A 22,565-nucleotide genomic window follows, 5' to 3' on the forward strand; every position below is an offset into this window, starting at 1 on the left:
TAGGAAACTTATTTTCAACCACTAGCCTACTATATGTAAAGTCACTGTTAAAGTTCTTACACAAGATTTTGGTCTGTATGTACCTCTGCTCTAGTGGGAAGAGAACCACATGTTCTATTAATAGCTGAGAAGTTTTTAGACTAATTGTCTTCATTCCTGGCTACAGTCATAATCATTAGCCTATGATTCTTAATGGGAGCACCAAATTCGGTTTGAATGCCACAAAACGTCTCTAAAACATCTTTATATTCCTGCGCCTCCTTCAGCCATATATCATATTTTAACCAACAAATAGCTACATATTGCTGTACTTCATCCTTAAGGTTAAATATTTATTATGACTCACGAGTACAACAAAATAGATAGTGCTGAAAGATAGACAGCCAGATAGATAGACAGATAGATAGACAGATAGATAGATAGATAGTGTTTGGGTTGTGAGGGATGACGAATGGTTGACGAGTATTGGAGGCGGTCTTTACTGAGGAGGATGTAGCTGCGGTCATGGCTCCCAGACCGCGTATCCCAGTGCAATAGTAAATAACTTGCATAGGAAATGCATTGTCCTTTTTAGGATACATATATATTTACAATTTCAGATTCAAACCGTAGCCTCTCCCTTATATGCGAGCGAGCTATGGATGCGCAGGTTGCAAACCATTGCAGCATCAAGTCTGCAGCGAAACCGAGCAGCCCGCAGAATAATGCAGCTGAAGGCAGGATGGAAAATGCACCGAAAAAGAAATCCCGCACAAGAAGAGGCAGGAGAGGAAAGCGACGGAGGGGCAAGAAGGCCAACGAGCCTCCGCCGTTTTTACCACCGGAGGTAAATATAGATATTGGCGGATGCTAACCATTAGCCAGCGGAGATTATGTGTACCTTACATCAATAAACATAACAGCAGTAACCGAATTCTGTGTGGAACCGTGTCCGTGTTCTAAATATCGTTAATTAGAATGTTAATAACAGCAATAATGTGTTACAAAGCTGCTAGTGAAATTAAATACGCAAAAATGTAACCGCCGTCAAAATACCGTAGAGTTATAGTTACTACCGTAAAAAATCATAATAAAATAATAATGTAAACAGTGTATCTTTCCCCATTTCGTTGTCTGTTTGATGACAGTTAGCGAATATTAATTTACTGCAGTACTTGTATATTTTAGGCAAAACAGATATTGAAAAAGACCCTGGTTGATTTTATATTAGACGATATTTGTTAAATAAAGTAAATGTAGATTTAAAAAAAGTTCATAAACAAAAAAAAGTTAATACATATACAGTTATTGTCAAGTAAAAGAATTAGGCACAGTGACAGATTTTTGCAAGATTTTGTTTAGAGTTTTATTTAATTGATTGTTTTCCTCACACATATCTTTTTTTTTAGGCTGAAGAGGGAAACATTGAATACAAGGTAAGGAAACACCAGTTGACACATACACACAAACACATATATAATCATATATACATATATACATACATATATATATCTATCTATATATATATATATATATATATATATATATATATATATATATATATATATACCCTGGACCACAAAACCAGTCATAAGGGTCAATTTTTCCAAATTGAGATTTATACATCATCTGAAAGTTGAATAAATAAGCTTTCCATCGATGTATGGTTTGCTATGATAGAACAATATTTGGTCGAGATACAACTATTTGAAAACCAGGAATCTGAGGGTGCAAAAAAATCTAAATATTGAGAAAATCACCTTTAAAGTTGTCCAAATAAAGTTCTTAACATTGCATATTGCTAATCAAAAATTAAGTTTAAATATATTTACAGTAGAAATTTTACAAAATATCTTCATGGAACATGATCTTTACTTAATATCCTAATGATTTTTGGCATAAAACAAAAATCAGTAATTTTGACCCATACAATGTATTTTTGGCTATTGCTACAAATATACCCCAGCGACTTAAGACTGGTTTTGTGGTCCAGGGGCACATATATGTATATATATATATATATATATATATATATATACACAAAAGTTTGGAAATGCCCTAAAAAAGTGGGGTTTTGGACAATATTGGCATGGATACTTTTTAATTTCTGATAATTTGATAAGGGACAACTACGACAAACTACGAAAAACATATTTTATTACATAAACAGTTTATACATAGAAAAAACGTAAATTTTCGATTCATCAAAATATCCACCATTAGCAGCAATTACAGCTCTTCATAATCTGGCCCTAAATTCACTGTATTCTAAGATTAATTGTCAATCAATTGTTGAAGCTTTTAAGCTGTGCTGACCCAAAAATCTTTTAAAAACTTGGGTCAAGTTTAAACCAGTAACCAGGCATCACAGCTGGCAAAGGGGCATGTCTGACTTTGACATGTATATATTGCCATTATTATGTAATCAAAATGAAAATTATTATTGCTGGTCTTCAATGATAATGTCAAGATACTTTAATGTATTTGCACCAAAAAATGATAAGGATTTATGCTGATATCATCCAAAACCACACTTTGCCGGAGGTGTTTCCAAACTTTTGGAAATATATATTTTTATATATATTAAGGCTGTCAAACGATTAAACGATTAATCGCATACAAAATAAAAGTTTGAGTTTGCCTAATATATTTGTGTGTACTGTTTGTAATTATTATGTATATATCAATGCAAACACATTCATGTATATGTTTAAGAAATATTTACAAGTTTTATGTTTAATTTTTATATAATTTATATCATATATAAATAAAAATATTTTGTACATAAATGACATTTCTCTTAAATGTATACATTAATTTGTGTGTATTTATATACATACATAATAATTACACGTAATACACATATATTAGACAGTCAAACATTTATTTTGTATGCGATTAATCATGATTAATCGTTTGACAGCCCTAATATATATATATATATATATATACATTTTTTTTTACGTACACAACTAGTCAAAAGTTTTTGAACAGTAAAATTTTGTATGTTTTTTAAAAGAATTCTCTTCTGACCAATCCTGCATTTATTTGATCCAAAGTGCAGCAAAAACAGTATGATTTTGAAATATTGTTACTATTTAAAATAACTGTGTTCTATTTAAATGTATTTTAAAATGTAATTTATTTCTGTGATTTCAAAGCTGAATTTTTAGCATCATTACTCCAGTCAAATGATCCTTCAAAAATCATCCTAATCTCATTTGCTGCTCAAAAACACATTTATTATTATTATTATGTTGAAAACAGCTTGTTGGAAACAGCAAGTTGAATTTTTTTTCATGTTTCTTTGATGAACAGAAAGTTCAGCATTTATCTTTATAATCTTTTGTAACATTCTAAATGTCTTTATCATTATTGATCTTTTGATCAATTTAAAGCAGCCTTGCTAAATAAAAGTATTAATTTCTATAATTTATTTTTCCAGAAAATAAATAAATAAAAATATACTGACACTAAGCGTTTGAATGGTATAGTGTATAATGTTACAAAAGCTTTTTAATTCAGATAAATGCTGCATCAAAGAATAAAAATGTTTTAAATGTTGATAATAATAATAAAAAATGTTTCTTGAACAGCAAATCAGCTGCTATTAGAATGATTTCTGAAGGATCATGTGACACTGAAAACTGGAGTAATGATGCTGAAAATGTAGCTTTGATCACAGGAATAAATTACTTTTTAAAACATATTCAAACAGAAAGCAGTTATTTTAAATACTAAAAATATTTCATGATATTCCTGTTTTTGTACTTTGGATCGAATAAATGCAGGCTTGGTGAGCAGAAGAGACTCCTTTCAGAAACATTCAAAATCTTACTGTTCAAAAACTTTTGACTGGTAGTGTATGTAATAGCTCATCATCCTCTTTTTCTTCTCTCAGCTGAAGCTGGTAAACCCCACGCAGTATCGGTTCGAACACTTGGCCACGCAGTTGAAATGGCGACTGCAGGAGGGCCGCGGGGAGGCCGTGTATCAGATTGGGGTGGAGGATAACGGTCTGCTGGTTGGACTTACAGAAGAAGATATGAAAGCCTCGCTTAAGACTCTTCGCAGAATGGCTGAGAAGTATGTATTGAATACATCTTCCAGTGTTTATTTTTCATGTCAGTGTGTAAGATATGGCTTATTAGTGTGTTGTGTTGTCTTGGTAAGACTCTGTGACTCTGTGCAGGGTTGGAGCTGATATCACGCTCCTGAGAGAGAGGGAGGTGGACTGCGATAGAGCCCGACGGAAAATCGCTGAAGTTCTTGTGCGGAAAGTTCCAGATGACCAGCAGGTGAGACTGTGACGCTTCAGTCAGTTTCCATGTAATGTCTGTCGTAAAATGTGACCCTGGACCACAAAACCGGTCTTAAGTAGCACGGGTGTATTTGTAGCAATAGCCAGTAATACATTGTATGGGTCAAAATGATTGATTTTTTTTAATGCCAAAAATCATTAGGATATAAGGTAAAGATCATGTTCCAGGAAAATATTTTTTAAATATCCTACTGTAAATATATCAAAGCTTAAGTTTTGATTAGTAATATGCATTGCTAAGAACTTCATTTGGACAACTTTAATGTTTTTTTTTTCTCGATATTTAGATTTGTTTCACCCTCAGATTACAGATTTTCAAATAGTTGAATCTCAGCCAAATATTGTCATATCCTAACAAACTATACATCAATAGAAAGATTATTTATACATAAATATTCATTAAAAAAAATTGACCCTTATGACTGGTTTTGTGGTCCATGGTCACAATAGTGTTTTTTTTTTTGTTATTCGGTGAATATGTTTTATATTTTTTTTAATTATTACTATTATTTATTGTTATTATTGTAGTATTGTACACTATAATAATATGCAATAATGTGTTATTAATTATTATTATAATATATTTAATTATTATTTAATAATAATAATAATAATAATAAATATATTTAAATTATTAAATTTTTTTTTTTATTTTTAATGATTATGTAGTCTGCCTACCTTTTATGATGAGCATATTTTAAATTTCATATTAACACTTTTTAATGAAAAAGGCTTTGCTAACAGTCTTGACAATATTTTTTATTATTAAAAGAAAATATTTTTTCTATTATTGTATCTTAAAAATACATTTTTAGAATATTAAAAAAGTCTGTATAAAGGCTTATATTCTTGAAAAAACTATTATAACATTTATTTTTAATTCTTCAAAAATAATAAAATAGAAAAGTATGACTTTTTAAGATATTAAATATTAAAAATCATAAAAACTATTTTGTTTTGTTTTCAGTTTGCCTTTTATGATGAACGTGAAGTTTTAACATTTTGGAGTTACTTTTTTTTTTCTTTCTTTTTTTTGGAATAAATCATATTTAATAACTGTTTTAAAAAAAAAAAAAAAAACATTTTTGAAAAATATTACATTTTAAAAATAGAAACAAAAATGTAAAAAATAATTATGGAGTTTGCCTACTTTGAATATTTCATTTTTTTTTATGAAAAAAAGGTCACTAAAGGCTTTTATTCTTGAAGATAACCTAATTATTGGAATAAAATAATCTTTTCTCATTATTTCTTAAAAATATGAAATATTTTAAACAATTATTTTAAACATTATGTTTATAATAACTTTCGTCTAGCAATTGTAAACCAGTGGGTATAAATAACACACAGGATGCTGTTTAGTTGTCATGTAAGAAGAAAATCATTAAAAAAAAAAATAAAAAATAAAAATAAAATGAAATTACATCACAGGATTGACCCCTGTAGACTCTCATGACGGTGTAGGTCAGTAAATTTATACTATAATATAACATATAATATATCCAACAATTAGACCCTTTTTAGTCTAAATATAGTAGGGATGAAACGATTCCTCAAGTAACTTGAGTAACTCGAATACCAAAAATCATGGAGGCAATTTTTTTTGCCACGAGGCTTTGTTTAGTCCATTTACTGTAACTACACACTGAACACCGTGTTTCCCCACGGACTATTTTTATTGACGCACAAAGTGATAAACACTGGACATATTTAAGACCGTAAATTCATGGTGGTTAGTTATTTTGTCTCTAAGTTAGCTATGTTTTGTTAAAGACTAAGTGTCATTTATGTTGACTGTCTCATTCTCTCTCTCTGACACAGACAGTTAGTGAATATCAAATGAAGAGTGCCTCAGCATGATTACAAATGTGATACTGATTTTATGCAACAGTTCATCAATAAACAAGAAGTTAATATTAAGAGATACATTTTAGAACGCATATTGCCTGTTTTTGGTCTATTTTGCCAACAAATCAGCATTCCAAACACAGCCACAGCACTGTTTTTCATCTTTGAGGAACATGACAGTGTTTCGTTCTTGAATGAATCATCCGTTAAATGATTCAATTCAATTGCAATGACTCACTTACTTAACAGTGACTTGCTGACACCTACTGGCGGTTTTGATTTCACATTTAAAGGAGATCTCCACCGATAATTTACTCACCCCATTTTCATGGGGTGATGTTCATGTCTTTCTTTCTTCAGTCGTAAAGAAATTGTTTTTCTGAGGAAAACATTTCAGCATTTTTCCCAAATAATGGACTGATATGGTGCCCTGATTTTGAACTTCCAAAATGCAGTTTAAATTAGGGATGGGTAGATCGACACCTAGTGTCGACACACGTTTCTGGTTTTCGACACACTAGTGTTCCGAAGCATTGCTCGAAACGAGGCTGTCACGTGATCTTTGAAAACGAAGCTTCGTTACCTCACTGACACGTTACGCCAGGCTCAAATACAAAGCGTGTCGATTGCGCTGTCCCATACCCGCTATTCATTTAGTGCAGTGTTATAATTATATCGGTCATCATGCATTTGTATGTAGGTTTTTTTTTTACGTGGTGCATTGTAGTTAATTAAAGCACTACTACTTAAAAAACAATGACGTGTGACTGAATGTCTTTTGTCTGAATGAAAATTAAAACACCTTGTTAGAAGGACAAAAGTCCTTCCTCAACCACAAACATTTTTGCTGTATATATATATATATATATACACTACCGTTCAAAAGTTTGGGGTCAGTAAGACTTGTAATAGTCTTTAAAGAAGTCTCTTATGCTCATCAAGGCTGCATTTATTTGATTAAAATATAGAAAAAAACAGTAATATTGCAAAATGTTTTTACAATATAAAATAATGTTTTTTTATTTTAACATGCTTTAAAATAGAATTTATTCCTGTGATGAAAAGATGAATTTTTATCAGCTGTTACTGTAGTCTTAAGTGTCACATGATCCTTCAGAAATCATTCTAATATGCGGATTTATTATTAGAATGATCAATGTTGGATAATATCAACAGTTGTGCTGCCAAATATTTTTTGGAACCTGTGATTTTTTTTTTTTTTTTTTTTCAGGATTCTTTCATGAATAACAAGTTTAAAAAGTACAGTGTTTATTCAAAATATAAATATTTTATAACAATGTAAATTATTTATTATTAACTTTTAATAAACTTTTAATGATTAACTTGATACATCCTTGGTGAATAAAAGTATTAATTTCTTAAAAAAAAAAAAAAAAGAAAAGAAACAAAAAAAATGTACTGACCCCAAACTTTTGAACGGTAGTGTATATATATATATATACAGTGGGTACGGAAAGTATTCAGACCCCCTTAAATGTTTCACTCTTTGTTATATTGCAGCCATTTGCTAAAATTATTTAAGTTCATTTTTTTCCTCATTAATGTACACACAGCACCCCATATTGACAGAAAAACACAGAATTGTTGACATTTTTGCAGATTTATTAAAAAAAGAAAAACTGAAATATCACATGGTCCTAAGTATTCAGACCCTTTTCTCAGTATTTAGTAGAAGCACCCTTTTGATCTAATACAGCCATGAGTCTTTTTGGGAAAGATGCAACAAGTTTTTCACACCTGGATTTGGGGATCCTCTGCCATTCCTCCTTGCAGATCCTCTCCAGTTCTGTCAGGTTGGATGGTAAACGTTGGTGGACAGCCATTTTTAGGTCTCTCCAGAGATGCTCAATTGGGTTTAAGTCAGGGCTCCGGCTGGGCCATTCAAGAACAGTCACGGAGTTGTTGTGAAGCCACTCCTTCGTTGTTTTAGCTGTGTGCTTAGGGTCATTGTCTTGTTGGAAGGTAAACCTTCGGCCCAGTCTGAGGTCCTGAGCACTCTGGAGAAGGTTTTCGTCCAGGATATCCCTGTACTTGGCCGCATTCATCTTTCCCTCGATTGCAACCAGTCGTCCTGTCCCTGCAGCTGAAAAACACCCCCACAGCATGATGCTGCCACCACCATGCTTCACTGTTGGGACTGTATTGGACAGGTGATGAGCAGTGCCTGGTTTTCTCCACACATACCGCTTAGAATTAAGGCCAAAAAGTTCTATCTTGGTCTCATCAGACCAGAGAATCTTATTTCTCACCATCTTGGAGTCCTTCAGGTGCTTTTTAGCAAACTCCATGTGGAGAGGCTTCCATCGGGCCACTCTGCCATAAAGCCCCGACTGGTGGAGGGCTGCAGTGATGGTTGACTTTCTACAACTTTCTCCCATCTCCCGACTGCATCTCTGGAGCTCAGCCACAGTGATCTTTGGGTTCTTCTTTACCTCTCTCACCAAGGCTCTTCTCCCCCAATAGCTCAGTTTGGCCGGACGGCCAGCTCTAGGAAGGGTTCTGGTCGTCCCGAACGTCTTCCATTTAAGGATTTTGGAGGCCACTGTGCTCTTAGGAACCTTAAGTGCAGCAGAAATGTTTTTGTAACCTTGGCCAGATCTGTGCCTTGCCACAATTCTGTCTCTGAGCTCTTCAGGCAGTTCCTTTGATTTCATGATTCTCATTTGCTCTGACATGCACTGTGAGCTGTAAGGTCTTATATAGACAGGTGTGTGGCTTTCCTAATCAAGTCCAATCAGTATAATCAAACACAGCTGGACTCAAATGAAGGTGTAGAACCATCTCAAGGATGATCAGAAGAAATGGACAGCTCCTGAGTTAAATATATGAGTGTCACAGCAAAGGGTCTGAATACTTAGGACCATGTGATATTTCAGTTTTTCTTTTTTAATAAATCTGCAAAAATGTCAACAATTCTGTGTTTTTCTGTCAATATGGGGTGCTGTGTGTACATTCACGAGGAAAAAAAAATTAACTTAAATGATTTTAGCAAATGGCTGCAATATAACAAAGAGTGAAAAATTTAAGGGGGTCTGAATACTTTCCGTACCCACTGTATATATATATAATTAACAAATTGCATTTGTATTTGTGCATTTTTTAACAATGTGCATGTTTTTGTTCTATTGTAAAGAAGACACAAAAATTGTGCAATGAAAAATTAAGTTAAGAGAAAAGATAGAAGTTTGATGCAAATTAAAAATAAATAAAGCCTTTGTCATTGTATTTTGCAAAATACAATACATTTTGGAAACTCTATCGCTGCACACGTCACCTTGTTAATGACATATATGCTTATAAAATTCACAAAAAAACCTTACAAGGACACCCCAATGAGCAAAACATCTGAGACACATTTTGTGTAAGAATTTTTATTGACCACCAGATGGCAGAGTAGAGAACTGTAAAAAAGCTTCAAAGCATCAACTGAGTTTGTTGTAAAAGCCTCGTGTGCCACATTACTAGTTTAAATGCAGCTTCAAACAGTCCCAAATGTGGTTGTAAACAATCCCAGACGAAAAAGAAGGTCTTATCTACAATTGGTTATTTTAATATAACAATTTATGTACTTTTTAATGCCAAACGCTCGTCTTGTCTCACTCTGCCTGGACTGTTTTTGTTCTGGTTTATGACAATTAGAGTATGTCGAAAAACTCCCATCTCATGTTCTGAGGAGTTTTTCGACATACCCTAACTGTCTTGAGCCAGAGTTGAGGGATAGAAAGGCAAGATGAGCGTTTGAGAATAAAAAGTATTTAAATAGCATTTTTAATGTAAATAACCGATCGTTTGGTTAGATAAGACCCTTCTTCCTCAGCTGGGATCATTTACAACTGCATTTGGGATCGTTTGAAGCCGCATTTAAACTGCATTTTAGAAGTTCAAAATCGGGGCACCATATCAGTCCATTATATGGAGAAAAATGCAGAAATGTTTTCCTCAAAAAACATAATTTCTTTACGACTGAAGAAAGAAAGACATGAACATTGTGGATGACAAGGGGGTGAGTAAATTATTTGTAAATTGTTGTTCTGGAAGTGGACTTCATCTTTATAGTATCTTCATTTAAAAATACATGTAAATATCAGTATTCAGTGTTTTGTTTAAAATAACAAAATATTTATGCATTTGTAAATGCATTAATGTCCCTTTGAGCTGAATTAAACGTAAATTCCTCAATTTCTTGACTTATGTGAAATTGATTTTTGTATTTTCATTTTATATATTTATATATATATATGCATTTTAAATATAATGCATTAAATGGGTTTAATTTTCATGGTTATTATTGTATGCAATTTCAGCAATAAAAATGTTCAGTTTTTCTAAAAAAGGAAACAAATTAGTTGTTTATTTTAAGAGACCTATCTTATTTTGTCTTACATATTTAGTATTGCTCTTTAATAAAGAAAATGACTTCTTATCTGAGTACTCGATTAATCAATGAAATAATCGGTAGAATACTCGATTACTAAAATAATCGATAGCTACATCCCTAAAATGTAGTATGTCTTACTTATTCATGGTTGTTATACAGCCATTTGTATAGTAATGAAATCAAAATTTTTCAGAATAGATTTTTAAAAGATTTCCTTTTCATCATCATAGTCATCCTTATTTGACTCACAAAACTAATAATGTATTGTCGGGTCACTGTGTTCTGTGTTTGTGTGTGTAGTTCCTGGATCTCCGCGTAGCTGTTCTGGGTAATGTTGACTCAGGGAAGTCAACTCTGTTGGGGGTGCTGACTCAGGGAGAGCTGGACAACGGACGGGGCAGGGCCAGACTCAACCTTTTCAGACACCTGCATGAGATTCAAACCGGACGGACGTCCAGCATCAGTTTTGAGATCCTGGGCTTTAACAGCAAAGGAGAGGTGAGACAGATATGTAAAACCATTACGTACACTTTCCTTTATTTTGCTTTTTTGTAGGAGTGCACTAACTGGGATTTAAACCAACAAAGCCATACTTGCTAGCATATAAGAATGTTGCTTTGAGAAATACTTGTTTTATCATCATTGTAGGTTGTAAACTACAGTGACTCCCGTACAGCAGAGGAGATCTGTGAGAGCTCTTCTAAGATGATCACTTTTATCGACCTGGCTGGTCATTATAAGTACTTGAAGACCACTATATTTGGCCTGACAAGCTACTGCCCAGACTTTGCCATGCTGGTGGTGGGAGCCAATACTGGCATAGGTTAGTATTTGTGAATTTTGAAAAGTTGTGAAAGTGATTTTAAAGCATATTTAATTAGTAAACCATAAAACTTTAAACTGAAGTTAGGTGTATTTAAAGGGACAGGTCACCTAAATATGAAAATTACCCCATGGTTTACTCACCCTCAAGCCATTCTAGGTGTATATGACTTTCGTCTTTCAGACAAGTACAGTCGGAGTTTTAAGAAAATGTCCTGGCTCTTCCAAGCTTTACAATGGCAGTGAATGGCTGTTGAGATTTTGAAGCCCAAAAAAGTGCATCAGCTTTCGCTAACTATCGTTTGCGCGTTCACTAGAGAATGGCATTACAGTGGATGACGTAGGCGTAGCATAAGCTCCAATGAGAATATGCTAGCCTTGCGAGAACCAAGTTTCGTTACAGCAATAAAAAACCTTGTGAATGTGCGTACAACAGTTAGTAAAAGTTAGAGATAACGGTTTATTAAATTTAAAATATGGATATTTTTCTTACACAAACTCATTGATTCACTTTAGAAGGCCTTTATTAACCCCACAGAGCTGTGTGGAGTACTTTTAATGATGGATGGATGCACTTTATTTGACTTCAAAATCTCAGCAGCCATTCACTGCCATTATAAAGCTTGGAAGAGCCAGGACATTTTTTAATATAACTCTGAATGTGTCCGTCTGGCTTGAGGGTGAGTAAATCGTAGGGTAATTGAAATTTTTGAGTGAACTATCCCTTTAAGTATACATTAAATATTTACAATAAATACAGTATTTTACACAATTAAAAAATGTACACTAGCATTCAAAGATTTGGTCAGTAAGAAATGCTTTTGAAAGAAGTCAGTTTTGCCACCCAGTGTTCAATATACAGTAAAAACAGTAATATTTTGAAATAGTGTAATATCTTAGTATAATATAATATGAAATAACTATTTTCTATGTTAAAACATACAGGGCCAATTTTACTAAATAGGGCAAATTAGCGTGGGAGCGCAATTCCAACAGCGCCGATGGGAGAGGAAATGTCTGCGGTGATTTACATTTCATTTTCATATTGACCAACGCAATATACCAAGTGCAGTGCAAATTAGTTGCAAATAAAGGATAAAGAAATAAAAAAGTCACAATATGTTGAAAAGAACCAGAGGCCAAAAAATTTGGTTTGCTAGAAGTTTTTATGGAGCTGGGATTGTGTGACTCCTAGACGCGCAATCCCAGAGTTCCAAGTCATCTTTTATTTTCTGAAGCAAATTAAATATAACATGGCTTGGCAAATGATATGTTTGAATAATGTGTTCTTCTGGCATTCCAAATAAATTAATATGTGTGGAAAAAAATTCTCTCCCTTTTACCATGCGCTCTCTGTTCTTTGCTGTGCCTCCTCCTATAGCAACAATAATTTCAACCATTTCAAGCGCAAAATAGTTTAAGACATGCTTTTTTGGGGAGTTAAATAATGGTGCAAATGCCAGTAATTTGACAAGCGCAAATGTTATTCATTTGAATACTCTAATCCCATAAATTTTGCATCTGAAAGGGAAACTCCTACAAATGCATATTCAATAAGATCAGGTACCAAAGTAACTGTCCACGCCTTTTCAGGGCTAAATCTTCACTGCACGTCTTTAGTAAAAACTGACAGTACAATAACGCCAAAACACGGTTTGCGCTGGCACAACCTGTTAGTAAAACTGGCCCATAATGTAAGTTATTTCTGTGATATGAAGGTGAATTTTCTTTTAAAAAAACATCTTATTGAGCCCCAAACCATTAACCCTTGTGCAAAAAAAAAAAAAAAAAAAAAAAGTTACACATAGGCCCATAGTGGACAAAAATGTCTAAAAAGTGTGGGAGCACAGAGTTAAGTTTGGTCTCATTTTAAAGAAGACCCATGGCAAATTACTGATGAAGTACAAAACGTTTAAAAATTGAAACCAAAAAAAAAAAAAAAGTTCTAGAGGTTTAAGTTTATGAAAATGCTTTATATAAAATATATATTTTATGAAATATGTTGAACTCTAAACCTGATAAAAAAATAAAGGCATAAATCTAAACAAGCTGTGTTCCAAATTTGAGGTTGATATCTCAAAAAATGAGCTTTCACAAAGATTTTTTTTGGACGCAGTACCAAATTTTCCCCATAAGATGCCAGCAAAACGCTGCTGGTGCACACAGTAGTTGGATTTGTGATTTGTGTGAGTTTTTCTCTCTCAAATATTACAAGAACACACACATTTTTGTATCACATGTACAGACCACACTCTGACATCAACGCAATTATAGATGCATTATTTATCCAGTTGGCTCTATAATTTGCAGAAGCAAAAAACAGGAATAAAGTGACTGTTTGCTTTATTGGCCAAACCTAAAAAAATGGCATCATCTGGTAAAAAAAGTAAAAATTTTAATTTTGAAGCCTTGCCAATAGAATGAAAGTCTATTAACAAAAATAGCATCATTTTACAGTTGAATGCCACTGTGATTAAAAATAGCAATAGGTTTCAATGGGGACATTTTTGTCCAAAAGGTGTTGAGTGTTACACTTTTTTGTACCTAGTGCAAAATAGATTTATTAAAGGAAATGGAGGTGAAATAGTAAAATTCCAATAAAAATAAACATGTGCCAAAATGTATACAGCTGGCAATAACACAAAAAGCAAGACTGAAAAGGACAAAAATGTCCGTAAGGTTGCACAAGGGTTAAATGGCAGTGTGTATTTTTATTTCATTTTAAAAGTCAACTTCTAACTCATGAATTAAAATCACACAGATTGTGTTACCACACTTGTTTTATTCTCACAATGTGCAATCCTCCCAGCTGGCACAACTAGGGAGCACCTTGGTTTGGCGATGGCGCTGAAGGTGCCCATATTCATTGTGGTGAGTAAGGTGGACCTCTGCGGTAAAAGCACAGTGGAGAAAACGGTTCGTCAGCTGGAGAGAGTGCTTAAACAACCCGGCTGCAACAAGGTCCCAATGGTGGTGTCCAACCCTGATGATGCCGTCACTGCAGCACAGCAGTTTGCACAATCCTCCAGGTACATTTATTGCATTTTTCTTTTCACCTGAAATCAATGTTTTTTGCAACATAAACAGTCATAATTAAATTTTTCCTTACCACTTTCCACCCTCTCTTTGAGCCTTACAGTTAAACAGCCTGTCATTGGTACTGTACCTTTAAGACTTAAAGGGACAGTTCACCCAAAAATTCTGTCTTTAATTACTCATCCTCATGTTGTTCCAAACTCGTAAGACCTTTGTTCATTTTGAAACACAAATTAAGATATTTTTGATGAAATTCAAGAGCTTTCTAAACCTGCATAAACAGCATGTTCAAGGCCCAGAAAGGTAGTAAGGACATTGTTAAAATAGTCCATCAGTGGTTCAACCGTAATTTTAACAATGTCCTTACTACCTTTCTGAGGCAGTGTCAGTTGTGTTGCTGTCTATGCAGGGTCAGAAAGCTCTCAGATTTCATCAAAAACATCTTAAGTTGTGTTCTGAAGGTGAACAAGTAACTGAGTAATTAATGACAGAATTTTCATTTTGGGGTGAACTATCTCTTTAAATTACTTAAATACCCTACAAGTACCTTACCGCTGATAGCAGTTCAGAACTGTAGTTTGTACAATATGTGTGTGTGTAATGATGTGTTTTTCTCTCCACAGTGTGACGCCCATCTTCACCCTCTCTAGTGTGTCTGGGGAGAACCTTGACCTTCTGAAGGTCTTTTTTAACATTCTTCCTCCTCTGAGCAACAGCAAGGAGCAGGAGGAGCTCATGCAGCAGCTCACAGAGTTCCAGGTACAAACATACTTACACTTATACCAACACACACATCTTAATCACGTCTTAATTGTAAGATATTTCAAGATAATCAAATTGATGTGTTCCTACAGGTGGATGAGATTTACAGTGTTCCTGATGTAGGAACAGTAGTCGGTGGAACACTGTACAGGTCAGTCCACATCTGTTGTGTCAATCTTGAAAATTCTGTCATTAATTACTCACCCTCATGTCGTTCCAAACACATAAGACCTTTGCTCATCTTCACAACACAAATTAAGATATTTTTGATGAAATCCAAGAGCTTTATGATCCTGCATAGACATGTTCAAGGCCCAGAAAGGTAGTAAGGACATCGTTAAAATAGTCCATGTGACATCAGTGGTTCAACTGTAATTTTATGAAGCTATGAGAATACATCCATCTCCCCTGATCGCCCTATTTCCTAATAAAATGACCAGATTTTACCAGCGAAAAATTGTTAAATGAAGGTTAATATGACCACATCTTAAGGCCTATGTAACCTTCAAACTTCAAGGCTTTTTCAAGCCAATCAATATTCAATTTATCTTGACGAACTTTCCTTTTCTAGTTCATAATTGACTTTCCATTCACACGCAGCGGTGTGTGTCGTGAAGGAGACCGGCTGGTTGTGGGTCCCACCGATGATGGGCGGTTCCTGAGGTTGAAGGTGTGCAGTATTCACAGGAATCGCTCCGGCTGTCGCGTGCTGAGAGCTGGACAGGCCGCCACACTTGCGCTTGGGAACTTTGATCGCTCGTTACTACGAAAGGTCTGATCTCAAAATGAGAGCAAGAGGAGAAAAGACTAAATAAAGTTGTTACGTAGCCATATCTTTATGATCTTGATTGTTTGTGTTTTTAGGGCATGGTCATGGTGAGTCCCAAAATGAACCCTACAATTTGCTGGCAGTTTGAGGCCGCCATAGTCCTCCTGTTCCATGCCAAGACTTTCCGCCGTGGTTTCCAGGTCACGGTGCACGTGGGGAACGTGAGGCAGACGGCCACGGTGGAGTGTCTCCTTGGGAAGGTGTGGATTTTTAACTTCATGTCATTACCAACCATCTTGAGTTTTGCTCTAGTTGTATATACCACCTTATTAATAAATCATCTTTGGTTCCCTAAAGAACCTTAAATATTCTTGGAATCTTTCTATTGTACAAAATGTTCTTTATAGTGGATAAAAGTTCTTCAGATTATTAAAGTTTAAGTTCACTTCCAGGATAAAAATTTCCTGATAATTCACTCACCCCCATGTCATCCAAAATGAAGGTTTTTGAGGAAAACATTTCAGGATTTTTTCTCCATATAGTGGACTTCAGTGGTAGTCAGCAGGACGAAGGTCTAAACTGCAGTTTCAGTGCAGCTTCAAAGGGCTCTACATGATCCCAGCTGAAGAAAAAGTCTTTTATCTAGCGAAACAATCAGTCATTTTCTTAAAAAACTAAAAATGTATATACTTTTTAACCACAAACGCTTGTCTTGCACTAGCTCGACTTCACGCATTATGTAGTCATGCTGAAAAGGTAAAGAAAACAAACAGACAAAAAAAATTGCCCTTTACAAAACAAGATAAAACAGCAAAGTTGGATGATTTTCAGGTTGGAGGAGAAACCTACCCTACCTTTTTAAACCGAAGTACAGAGATGACCTTTCCAACATGATTATGCAATGTGTGGAGTTGCATAATTGCGCATTTGTGGTTAAGAAATATATACATTTTAATTTTTTGTAGAAAATGATTGATCGTTTCACTAGATAAGAGACATATTCCTTGGCTGGGATCGTGTGGAGGCCTTTGAAGCTGCACTGAAACTGCAGTATGGATCCTGGAATATTTTCCTCAGAAACCTTAATTTCTTTTCGACTGAAGAAAGAAAGACATGAACATCTTGGATGACTTGTGAGTAAATTATCAGGAATTTTTTATTCTAGAATTGAACTGATCCTTCAAAAAGTTCTTCTCACTAAGAAAAAAGATTCTTTAACAAAATGTTCCATGAAAGGTTCTTTGGGGAACAAAAGAGAATTCTCTTTTGGAACCTTTATTTTGAAAAGTGTATCATCACAGAAAAATATGTGTGTTTGTCCTCTAGGAGGAGCTGCGGACAGGCGAAAGAGCTGTAGTGTGTTTCAGATTCTTAAAGCACCCTGAGTATTTGCGTGTGGGAGCCAAGCTGCTCTTCAGAGAGGGGGTGACCAAAGGCATCGGACACGTGACGCACCTCCTACCCTCGACCCAGAACCACGTGCCTGATCAAAACCGCAACCAGAACCACAGTTAGGCACATCGGGGAGTGACACCATAAATCAAGAGGACATTTGACTGCAGCTGCAGTGCTTCCTGTCCTTGCCTTGAGTTTGCATCCCCAAGTTCAATTGTGCACCTTTTATTTCCGCTCTATAGATTTGCCTATATTAATTGCAGATTTGCCTGTGTAATTGCTCTCCGCTCCTGTGACATTTAGAAGGTTGTGGTACAGTGATTTACTGATTATATGAGTATATGTCTGCCAGGTGTAATGGAGCTCGGAAACCTTTCCTGTTTTTACACAGGTGCGTGTTTCACATTCTAAGTTAAAGCTGGCTGACCTTGAGTGAAGCATGTGGGATTTCAAGTCGCTAAGTTAGGTATCTGGAGCAAATTTCTGCAGGAACAACTCCTGCAGACTGCATTATGGATATGAGAACATTATCGTAGCATTGGAAAATTAATTTCTTCAGCATTAGTTCTTCAGATCTTCGGTAGTATTAAATACGTGATGTTGCCCCGTAGATCTGATGACACTTCATATTTGTTTCATTTCTTTTTTGCACAGGAAGGTCAGAGGCAAGAATCTTAGTGTAGACCAGGTGACATCATCAGGTGAGAGCTCCATAAACTGCACTGAGTGTGTCAGATAAGAGTCATATGTACAGATAAGAGAAAATGTACAGAGTAGTGGGTCCCCAGGACCAGGATTGAAAAAAACTGCCTTAGGCCATAGGTTAGGGGGTCGGGGTGGCTAACGTCTGGAAAGCCAGAGTCTTCCAATCAAGGTCTAAAGTTACTAGAAGTCTACAGGCAGGTGAGTTTTTATCAAAGTTGGAGCAAAACTCTGCAGGACCATGGCTGTCCAGGACAGACATTGGCCACCCCTGCCATTGGTCTTCAGCCCTGTTCCTGGGAACCCACTGTGGTGCAACGCTTAACTACAACCCTAATAAAATACACCTGAACCAGCCAATCAGTGTCTTCAGGATCACTGGAATAAAGTTTGAAGGACAGTGGGTCCCCAAGACCAGAGTTGAAGACCTAGGCCAAGAGTTCTCAACCCTGGCCTGTGAGATCCATTTTCCTGCAGAGTTCCAATTTAGCTCCAGTTTAGCTCCAATCTTGATCAGACACACCTGCTTGTAACAGGTCTGTTTGATTAGCTTTGGAGCTGAACTCTGCAGGAAAATGGATCTTGCGGACCAGAGTTGAGAACCCCTGACCTACGCCTTAAGCTCAAAGTATACTTGAGTTTTGAAGTGTATGTGTACAGCTGAATATATAAGCTTTTCAAATACTCCATTTGATGACAAGCTGCTCACTGCAGAGGCAATGGGTGGAGCTTGATTGGACGTAAAGGGTGGAGGTAGACACTTCAGCGACACCCTAACCCTACCCATAAACCAGGGAACTCCAACCTTGCTCCTGTAGAGTGACTTTGGTTTCAACCCTGCTGTCTTTAATTACTAAGTGGCCCTGAACACCTTAATTACCTGATTCTGGTGTGTTTGTTTGGAGTTGAAGCTGAAATCTGCAGGATGGTAGCTCTCCAGGAGCAGGGTTGGAGACCGTTGCCATATCCTGATTGCTAAACATAACTCCACCTATTAGGTCCACAGAGGTGGAGCTAAACTAGGTCAAACTCCACCCATTACGTCCAGAAGCTGAGTGTTATTTGGCTCTGGAGTGAGCACTTCTTGCATTTGATGGCCAGTTTTGCCACCTTATGAACCTTTTAGTTGGTGGTTATTAAAATGTATGTCCAATATGTCCGCAAACCCTAGTTTACACATAAAAACTCAAGTACACTTTGGGCTTTAGGCTACGATTGTTGCTTGTCAGTCTGTATGATATACATTGTAGTAGTGAACAGTTTGGTCCTGCTACCCGCTCAGCAGTACTGGATACAATTTGTTGGAGACTAAAAAGTATTTTTTAACAGCAGATGGCAGTGTGTGCTTTAGAAGCAGCCATACTCTGCTTGCGTCCAGTTCCTTACACACACCACTTGAACTTAAAAAAAGTTCAAAAAGGTTGAAGCGATTACAACAGTGTTCACAGTGAGCTGTGTTTACATTTATCTCGAATTATAAAAGCATAAAAGCCTAGGTGCAAGTACATTTAAGCACTTAAATTAAATGCACAAGCACTCTTCATGAGCATTTAAGTGCGCACCATCTGCTGTTAAAAAACTAAGTTCAGAATCAATTCCAGAGAGAATTGCGATATATGCGGAAAATCGAATCGAAGCGATTTATCGCCACACCCTTATTAAAAAGGCTATTACTCAGCGTATGTCAACGTTACATTAGGCGAAATTGTAATGTGTGCGGTTGAAAACTAGTCTAGAGCGCCATCTGCTGTTAAAAACTAAGCTCAGAATCGATTCCAGAGAGAATCACAATGCAATCAGAAAAAATTTAATTGAATTGGTTTATCGTCACACCCCTACTAAAAAGGCTATAAGTCAGCATATGTCAACGTTACATTAAGCAAAATTTCAACGTGCAGTTAAAAATTAGTATAGAGCGCCATCTGCTGTTAAAAACTAAGCTCATAATCGATTCCAGAGAGAATTGTGATGTATTAGGAAAATCAAATTGAAACGATTTATCATTGCACCCCTACTAAAAAGGCAATTAGCCAGCATGTCAACATGTTACATTAAGCAAAATTGTAACGCATGTGGTTAACTAGTCAATCAGTGCCATCTGCTGTTAAAAACGAAGCTCAGAATCAATTCTGGAGAAAATCGTAATGCATTCGGAAAATCAAATTGAATTGGTTTATCGTCACACCCCTAGTAAGAAGGGTGTAAGTCAGCATATGTCAAAATGTTACATTATGTGAAACTGTAACAAGTCTAGAGCGCCATCTGCTGTTAAAAACTAAGCTCAGAATCGATTCCAGAGAGAATCACAATGCACTCGGACCATAAGCTGAATCGGTTTATCATCACACCCCTACTAAAAAGGCTATTAGTATATGTCAACGTTACATTAAGCGAAATTGTAACGTGTGCAGTTAAAAACTAGTATAGAGTGCCATCTGCTGATTTTAGAGAGAATCGTGATGTATTCGGAAAATCGAATCGAAAGGATTTATCATCGCACCCCTACTAAAAGGCAATTAGCCAGCGTGTCAACGTTACATTAAGCAAAATTGTAACGTGTGTGGTTAACTAGTCAAGTGTCATCTGCTGTTAAACACTAAGCTCAGAATCGATTCTGGAGAGAATTGTGATGTATTCAGAAAATCTTGAAAACGTCTTTCCACCAATTTTTAATGTAACATAAAATGTGCATATTTTAATTTGAATGAATCGGACAACTTAAAAATCATTTCACAAATGATTTACACATTGTTTTTGTCCAGCCTCGTTTTTGTTCAGGTAATTTGGTATCATTTCGATGCATTGGTTGGTGTGATGAAATATCGCCCCCTATCTACAGGACGAGGTAACAGAAAGAGATTTTTGGAGCTCTATGGTTGTAGGAATAGTCAGGTATGATTGGTATTTCACTAGCTTGATTACATTGTGCCTAATTATAAATGTATTCACGACTCCAAAAAATGTTGTGCATATTGCACGATTGTTTGTAAGCAAATATAAGCAAGGTCTAGGTCATTTTCCGATGGCTTACAGGGTTAACTGGGTTAAATTTACGGCAGCTTCGTGTGATGGGCATTCGTCTTGAGCATGCACAGGAACCCAGCTAACCATAGTGTTGTGCGTCCCGTTCACCCGTGCACTCCTATTCGAGATATTGTGCAATTATAAAAACATTGAATGTACTGATTCATAAATATAAATGTTCCATTTGAAGTTACTAAACTAACAATGTGACAGCTACGCTCATTTCATTTAACAGTATTGAGCATTGGGCATCAGTATTAAAACATGAGCAGATATTTTAGACATTTTAACGAAGAAATTCGTTCCGCTTTTGTTTTATAAACGAGGCCCAATCGCTTTCATAACTTCAGCTGTTGGTCAACAGTGCATGTTGTGCTTACACAATAATATTAATATTGTCTGAAGTGCGGCTGGTGAGCTTTTTACATTTGAGATGTATCTTCATTTTATGTACTTCTGCAAAAAGACTTTGAAAGTCTAGAATCCAGACTAGATATCTATTGCTTTGCTATTAGTTCCTATGTAATAAAGAATTAATGTTTTATTGTGGAAACCCTTTGTTTGTAATTATTTAAGGGCAGTGAATACAATTGAAATTGTAGGTTAAAACAAGTAAACCTCTTTTCGAAGACTATATATAGAGTTTATTTTGAATTGTCCCATATTTGGGACAGTTAAAAAAGAACAGAAAATGGGTTTACAAGGTTTACAGTGCACTGGTGCAAGTGTATCTCCAGAAATGTGAAGACACTAATTGTGTCTATACTTTTTAAACAGCTTTTTTTAAACCCAGAAACAGTCCTATAGAAATTAAATGGGAAAAGACAAAAACCAGAGTCAAGAGTTTTGACAAGTTTTATTATGATAAATGAAAGCAGTCTTTGCGCAATAAATTGTTAATTGTTCACAGAACACACTGTTGTAGCGTAGCAGCAAGCACCATAAGAATAGGTTTACGTAACATGGCATTATGAATAAAATAAAAAAGAAAAAATATTATATAAAACTCTTATTTTCCTTCAAAAGATGAATGCTTTTTGTTTTGCACTTTGTGAAACAAATCAGCATTTATGAATACAGAAACTTTGTTCATAATGATGAAAAATTACATCACTAAATCGGACATCCTTCATATGAGATATAATACTCAGATGACTATTAATGCATCTGTACCATTCATAAATTCTTCATTCCTCTTTCACTTAACTATACATGCTTGAACTTCCTGAAATGTGCGTCTAATTCTACTTCTTCTACCAAAGCTTTTAACCTTAAAACATGTATAACATACCGACATGAAACTATTCTTATTTTTTCACCATGTAAATGTAATGCGTTCTTCAAAATGTCCTTTTGCTCTGCAGAACTAAGCGACTGTTGAAATGGTAGACAAAACTTCAGGCACATCAGCGCTGATTTGGAGAGTTTACGCAAGGCTCCGCTGTCTGGGCTTGATTCTGGGGTACAGCTGCAGAAGAAAAACAAATATGAGCAACCTGTGGTAAAAA

General features: G+C 35.4%; 2 protein-coding genes across 4 annotated transcripts in view; one reads left to right on the forward strand and one right to left on the reverse strand.

Annotated features, from left to right (window-relative positions):
- The first annotated feature begins 456 nt into the window (after positions 1 to 456).
- Positions 457 to 22,554, forward strand: gtpbp2b (GTP binding protein 2b). 2 transcript variants are annotated; one of them, XR_007825261.1, is made up of 13 exons: positions 457 to 826; positions 1,389 to 1,415; positions 3,881 to 4,065; positions 4,172 to 4,277; positions 10,848 to 11,045; positions 11,196 to 11,370; positions 14,179 to 14,398; positions 15,029 to 15,164; positions 15,260 to 15,318; positions 15,768 to 15,939; positions 16,032 to 16,196; positions 17,263 to 18,032; positions 22,422 to 22,554. XR_007825261.1 is itself a non-coding variant. In XM_051094396.1 (12 exons), the coding sequence occupies exons 1-12, from the start codon at positions 638 to 640 to the stop codon at positions 17,449 to 17,451; spliced, it is 1,821 nt and encodes a 606-aa protein (XP_050950353.1). In that variant the 5' UTR covers positions 457 to 637; the 3' UTR covers positions 17,452 to 21,599. The 2 variants fall into 2 exon arrangements, 1 of the variants encoding a protein (XP_050950353.1); XM_051094396.1 differs by lacking the exon at positions 22,422 to 22,554 and having other exon boundaries at positions 17,263 to 21,599.
- Positions 21,895 to 22,565, reverse strand: part of tp53bp2b (tumor protein p53 binding protein, 2b) — a 32,465-nt gene continuing 31,794 nt past the window's right edge. For both annotated transcript variants that reach the window (XM_051094395.1, XM_051094394.1), the window contains exon 18: positions 21,895 to 22,525. In XM_051094395.1, coding sequence (XP_050950352.1) covers positions 22,484 to 22,525 — 42 coding nt within the window. In that variant the 3' untranslated portion in view covers positions 21,895 to 22,483. The remainder of the gene's footprint in view (positions 22,526 to 22,565) is intronic.

The sequence above is a fragment of the Labeo rohita genome, chromosome 22, assembly GCF_022985175.1.
Source record: "Labeo rohita strain BAU-BD-2019 chromosome 22, IGBB_LRoh.1.0, whole genome shotgun sequence".
In the NCBI taxonomy this organism is placed as follows: domain Eukaryota; kingdom Metazoa; phylum Chordata; class Actinopteri; order Cypriniformes; family Cyprinidae; genus Labeo; species Labeo rohita.

Coding starts and splice junctions, on each gene's coding strand:
- gtpbp2b (XM_051094396.1), top strand. CDS start 638: ATGGATGCGCAGGTTGCAAACCATTGCAGCATCAAGTCTGCAGCGAAA. Junction 15,940..16,031: donor ATCGCTCGTTACTACGAAAG/GTCTGATCTCAA, acceptor TTGTGTTTTTAG/GGCATGGTCATGGTGAGTCC. Junction 16,197..17,262: donor TGGAGTGTCTCCTTGGGAAG/GTGTGGATTTTT, acceptor TTTGTCCTCTAG/GAGGAGCTGCGGACAGGCGA.